The following is a 6,729-nucleotide window of genomic DNA, read 5'->3' as shown; positions in this document are numbered from 1 at the left end:
CTCTCTTGTGTCCAAGACAACAGAGAAACCAGCTGTTAATCAGTTATTCGCACACTGAGTGCAAAGATCTACTACTAACAAATCAGTCTGCATACCGCAAGTTTCAACAGAAACTGCTGTTTTGAGAGTCCAGAGCGATATACTGATGAGCATGGACAGGCAGGAGGTCACTCTACTTATCCACCTAGATTTAAGCACTGCCTTTGATACCATTGACCACACGATCTTGCTGGACATTCTTGAAAATGATTTCGGTATCATTGGCAATGCTAAGGAGTGGATCAAGTCCTTCCTTTGTAAACGGCAGCAGCATGTTCTTCTTGAAGAAGAGATCTCCAAACCTTACCAACTTGATCGCAGTGTCCCACAAGGAAGCTGCCTAGGACCAGTTCTTTTCCTTCTCTATGCGTCAAGTCTGCTCCAAGCCGGTGAACAAGCATCTTCCAACAGCGCATTCTTAAGGCGCGTTTACACGACAAAGGAAAAATGGCACGGGTCCGATAAAAAGTAGAACGGTTCCAATCATTTTTGTAAAGAAACAGTGAACTTTTATCCGTTCCGCTACGGGACCATAGGCGCCTATCTAGAGGGGCGTTTACACGACAGAGCAAAAATGGCACGGGCCCGACAAAAACTGGAACGGTTCCAACAGTTTTTACAAAGAAACAGTGAACTTTTATCCGTTCCGCGACGGGTCCATAGGCCTCGCGTCGCGGAACGGATAAAAATCTAGCAGGAGTTACAAAAAATCATCGACTGTCTTGCTCAACGAAAGCACAACAGTTGTTTTGAGCCAGTTCATTAGTATTTTCAACACTGCCTCGGCAAACCAATGGATATTGAAAAAATACGTAACAAAACAAGGCCTGGCCTGAATCATGAAACCGTATGTTTCATCTGTAAGAGTCATCAAAGTAAATTTGTTGTCACTATTGCTAGACTGTCTGAGTTGCCTTTGAGATCGTATTAAGACTTAGTCGGCAAAACACAGCACCCATACTTTCACTGTTCGTGCAGCCACGGGTGGCGATCAAACCACCCCGACTTGAAGGACCTATTCCTGTTGCCGTAGAACTTAAAGGAAATGATTTCTTGGCTGATTTTCGTTTATCTCCAAGTAGAGGTAACTGGGAACAAAATGCTTCGATAGGTCTCAATAAAATCAATAGCAGCATAATCCTGGCGCTCTAAGAACTCCTCTCTGGCATTTTTGCTGCACAAGACATTTCTACTTTTTCATCCTCGACGTTCGCCTTACTATCCTGGGGCCTTACAAAGGAAAAGAGCGACTTCTGCTTCGATCTTTGGGGTTTTTGAGAGGACATTGCTGAGTTTAAATCGTGTTCCAAAGACGAATCCAGTATGAAGAGAGTGAGTCGCCTGGATGCATGTCAAGACGATTTTACACATTTATATTTATATTTATATTTTTGTCACATATTTCATTTGCTGTAATTTTTTAGCTGTTTTTATCTGTAGTTTTGTATCACCGAATAAAAGAAGTAAAAATACCAACTAGGGAAATGGTACTGTAATTAGAGTTTATCAGGAATGATTCTATCCGGAATTATCTTGTTGTTTCAAACTTCGGGAAGAAGAAATTTAATTCTTCCACTTTTTTCCCCCAAAAAGTAAAAACACACAAGTATAAGTCAAGTCAAGTCAAGTCAACCTTTACCGTGGATAAATAAAGGTTGACTTGATTTGACTTGACTTGTGTGTTGTTACACCCCCCCCCCCCCCCCCCCGAAAAAAACTCCATATGCACATGGCCAAAAAAAAGGAGCCCATGACTAGGACCGTACAGCGTATTTGTGTAACGGCGTTTTTTACAGACCGAATTATTTTTTGATTGATTTTCCCGTAAAACCAGACCTTTTCAGCTTGATCCTGGTTATGCTCCTGCGAAGGTTTCCTTGATAGCACTGACTCACAAACTATCAAAATACCGGCACTAACAATATTTATTTCAATATTTCCTCTAAGAGCACAGTGTGCTCATCGAGAGAGCATACGCTGATTACAATAATAATTTTAAAAAAAGCGTGTCACGGTCGGAGAAAAAAAAATTGATAAAAAAAATCCGTTAGACAGAGACGTAAACAACTGAACACACTGAAAAGAAATAGATTAACGAAATCGGTTGGACAAAAAATAAACCACTGAACATACTGAAATAAAGTAACATTAACTTGAAAATGAACATTGGAAACACCATTTCAAAAGCAATAAATTTCACTTTTTTTGTCCGAAGCACAATACATGATCTATTCCTAACAAGGGTACTGAGATATGTTGTATAACGTAAAAGCGTCTGAGTATTATTTACTCAATTTTGAAACAGTTGATAAAATCACAACTTGTCCAACAGGGCCGTAGCATGGAGAGGGGCCGTGGACAGGGGCCGGGGGGGGAGGGGGGTGGGGTAGTGGTGGTAGAGGGGAGAGGAAGCTTTTTAATTTTATCTGATCTGCGACCTGTCCTGTGTTTTACCACTTTTGCTGTGATTTGCTCAGCTGTTTCACGTCTTTTTCGTTGTAAGCAAGTACAAGAACAAGATGATTTCCACGAGAAATGTGATACCATTTTCAGACTCAGACAAACCTGCCTGTGTCCGACTGGGCTACTGAGGCGAGGGTACATGGTACACTTCATGTTTGCTTACACAACCACATGAAGCCTTTGCGCCACTGCAAGGAACGCCTTTCGATTTTCGCGATGGTTGTTTTTGTCTTCGATTGAACAGTTTGCATTTTATCTGTTGAAATAATGGGCAGTTGTCTGGATTGCTTGAGTCCACAACCCGAAGTTGAAAATCCAGACCCGGTGAGTAAATTTGAGCTTTATTTTCGCTGTGCCTATGAAAACTGAGTTTGAACGGAGGCTAGCTAGCTTGTCGATCAAGGTTAAGTTTTCCTCAACCATCCTAGCAGAAATCTGAAAGGTACGAGGATAAATAAAATTAAACCAAGGAAAATTAACATCACTGAAACAATTAATGCAAGGCAGCTGTGTTTCGCTCGGAAAACTGTGAAGACCAAAAGTACTATGATCATCGAACGTGTCAACCATAATATTGAAACGATTTCAAAATGTTATTGTTTCCGTTTACATTACCGGTAATTTACAAGGGAAAAAATTGAATTGCTTGGAGTCAGAGGAGACTTGTTGGAGCAAAATCATGCGTGAATAAGGTTTGCCTTCATTGCACATCCTTCATCCTGCTAGTATAAGCTTATGCGCAGATCAGCTCGAAACTTCAACATCCCCCGCCCGGGCATTTAAACTTTTTAAGATTAGATCGTTCAAATTCCCGTCCCCCTATCGTCGGATTTGTCTGTCATACCCTACTAAAGAACAATCGTCGTCGGCTCCTTCTGTCTTTAATAAAGACCTTTTGAAGACCTTTTTTGTAAGCCAATCGCTCACAAGTGCTACATCTCTTCTTTAATTTAACTCTTCCTTTCGTCCAAACACGTGTTTTATAGATGTTAGCGAGTTCGGCGCCCGAAAAAAAAATCATTTGAAACCAGACACTGCCGGTTCAATTTTCAATTTTCCCCACCCCACGCAGGCAAAGGTCAAATTCCCCACTACCCGGGCACAGAAGATAGTGAAATGCCCGGGGTTTGCCCGGGAAGGGGTAATGTTGAAGTTTCGATTTGATTGGCGCATTAATATTTAGAACAATGATGCTGGCATATAATTTTGCATGTTTGTTTGTTAATTCAGATAGTGTTATTAATTTGTGTTTGAAAGAAATCACAGTGGTTATGAATATGCAATAATTATAGTCTGGTTACATTTGTTAATACCAGATATGTTATGTTCGAGAAAAGTAGTTGAAATTTAGTGGTTTAAATTTGGCATATTAATGATTGTAATCATTATGACATTCCAATTGGTGCCATGTCCTTAGGCTTAGACGTTCTTTTTCTATAACACACTTAAGGAAACTAGAAGAAGACAACAAGAAGAAGCAGCATTGAGACGGCAGCAACAGGTATAAAAAATCTCTCTATGGCAGTCTGAATGTTTTCCCTTTTTAGGGGTAAATTACGGTGTTAGTTAGTGATGGGGAAAAAATGAAGTAGATTTGAGTTGAAAATTTTACAGTTAGTCTTTTGTTGTCTTAATTCTGTCGAACTTACAAATAGTTAATTGTTATGCACTGATCAAATTGAAACTTCAACAACCCCCCCACCCCCTTCCCGGGCAAACCCCGGGCATTTGACTATCCTCTGTGCCCATCCAGGAAGTGGGGGATTTGACCGTTGCCTGTGTCGGGTGGGGAAAATTGAACCAGAAGAGTCAGGTTTCAAATAATATTTTTTTCTGGCCCTGAAGTCGCGAAAAGCCTTAAAACACATGTTTGGACGAGCTGGAAGAGTTTAAAGGAAGAGATATTGCATTTGTGAGCTATTGGCTTACAAAAAGGGTCTTCAAAAGTTGGGGACAGACAGTATGGAAAGCATGCATTCTTGCAAAGTGGAGCTTGCTTTTATTTGTTGTAGAGACATACATGCAGATCTCTTAAGGACCCTGAGCATCTTTTAATTGTGAGGAATAGATTTAATACCATACTGCTTGTTTTTTAACAGTCTGAGGGTCGTGGGGTAAAGGATCCAGAAAGACTTAAGCAACAGCAGAAGAGAAAAGAAGATGCTGAGAAAGAGGCCTTGAAGCAGGGTCCATCTGAAGGGGGATTGAAGGTCATAAGAAATTTTTATTATTAATAATTGTAATGATAATTTTATAAGAAAAGAATAATTATTTTAAGTTAATATTTTCTTACAAATGGGGAACAGTTCTCAGTTAATGAAAGTCAGGTGCTGTATACCTGCGAACTTAATTTAATTTATAGGCTTGACATTTTAATTTCTCCTGTGAGTGCCAGGGTTATTTGTAGGGCTCCGATGATATCCGAAGATGTCCGAAGACTTCTGAAGATGTTCCAAAGACTTTCGTTGAGCCAGTACATTGATTGATGCTTTGAATACTTTATAAGATAATACAAGTCATAGCTTGTGGTTGCATGGAACCACAACCAAATTTAGTACCACTACCGGAAATGGGAAATAGTCCTACAACTTCTCATCTCATCTCCAGTGACTTTCCCTACTGAAAATAAGAGAATTTGGAGAAAGTCGATTATTCACATGGACCTTTATTTTCTCTCATTGGTTTCAGTTTCTTTAATAACTTAATATAATTATTTTTAAAAATGTGTCGGTCAATGCTGTAATGACTCTAGCGTTTCTACCAGGCGTGAAAAATTGGAACCTAGGTGTGTATAGGTATGACATAGAGGTTTTTGGTCCGCAGGCTTGACAATCACGCCTTAGGCACATGACACTTGGCAGGTATAGTATTGTTGACCTCAAGACAACATTGGCTGGCAATCTCCTTTTTGGAGTTGCATCAGCTACATGTATAGAACTGTATAGCTATAGTGTACCTTGATGTTTTTTATAAGGTCTCAGCAAGTTTGCAGGGCATAAGCCAAATCGTTGAGGTCAAGCCATTTCACATGCTTTGTTCTACTCTCTAACTCAAAAACATTATGCTCAGTCCTCTCCTCCCCCTCCTAAAAGGGCAATATTGATTTTGTAAATACTTTAGTTAGCCACCAAGTAGTTTTTAATTAGTGTTAAACCACGTCTAGTGGTTGGCTCTCACAGGTTTGTAATGGTCTCCTTCGGCAGAGACTAACTTTCATGCACATTTTCCACTTTTATCTTTTGGTGGTGAATTCAAGACTGTGTTGCTATCATAATGTGGGAAACAACCATTTTTAAAAGTACATGGGAAGTGCAAAACTAAGTTACATTGTTAACTTCTGGAGTTGGTCTCAGTTTCTTGTATTTTTTATGTCTTGTAAATAATAATTATTATTTTATATACCTCCAGTCAAAAACCCTTGGCATGCATTCTGAGGATCTTTTGTGCTCCACACAACTGCAAGGGCAATAATTTCTTTCAAAGTACAGGCATTAGGTAGTGCCAAGACTGACATCTTGTTGTATTATTTTAATTTATAAGTTCATTTATTTATACATGCTTATCTGGGAAGAAGGCTTACACTGTATTATGCAATGTTCAATCACAGATAATTGTTTCTCTAGCATTCTGATTGGTTCACTCTATCTCAGTTGTGAGCTCATAATAATTTATAATGGCCTGGGCAAACAGCTTCAACACTTGATTCAACATCTGTTTAATTTTGTTGAACGATGTTAACCCTTTCACTCCCAAGGGTGCCACTTATAGATTTTACTCTGTCCAACACCAGACAATTTTACTCGTCAATGAGGAACCCCACGGGGGTGAAAGGGTTAACAACAGCTAGATTCACTCAAAAACTATGTCCCCATTAACCCTTTCACTCCCAAGAGTGCCACTTATAGATTTTACTCAGTCTAATGCCAGACGATTTTACTCGCCAATGGGGAACCCCACAGGGGTGAAAGGGTTAACAACAGCTAGATTCACTCAAAAACTATGTCCCCATTAACCCTTTCACTCCCAAGAGTGCCACTTATAGATTTTACTCTGTCTAATGCCAGACGATTTTACTCGTCAATGGGGAACCCCACGGGGGTGAAAGGGTTAACAACAGCTAGATTCACTCAAAAACTATGTCCCCATTAACCCTTTCACTCCCAAGAGTGCCACTTATAGATTTTACTCTGTCTAACGCGAGACGATTTTACTTGTCAATGGGGAACC

At 39.8% G+C, this 6,729-nt stretch overlaps 1 protein-coding gene across 1 annotated transcript in view; it reads left to right on the top strand.

The window, feature by feature from the left end:
* The first annotated feature begins 2,667 nt into the window (after positions 1-2,667).
* LOC138040888 (small VCP/p97-interacting protein-like) overlaps positions 2,668-6,729 on the top strand; it is a 5,458-nt gene continuing 1,396 nt past the window's right edge. The window contains exons 1-3 of the mRNA XM_068886596.1: positions 2,668-2,826; positions 3,953-4,003; positions 4,602-4,712. Coding sequence (XP_068742697.1) covers positions 2,770-2,826; positions 3,953-4,003; positions 4,602-4,712 — 219 coding nt within the window. The 5' untranslated portion in view covers positions 2,668-2,769. The remainder of the gene's footprint in view (positions 2,827-3,952; positions 4,004-4,601; positions 4,713-6,729) is intronic.

Source organism: Montipora capricornis, chromosome 3, assembly GCF_036669925.1.
Source record: "Montipora capricornis isolate CH-2021 chromosome 3, ASM3666992v2, whole genome shotgun sequence".
Lineage (NCBI taxonomy): Eukaryota > Metazoa > Cnidaria > Anthozoa > Scleractinia > Acroporidae > Montipora > Montipora capricornis.
This window is presented reverse-complemented; position numbering and strand designations above follow the sequence as displayed.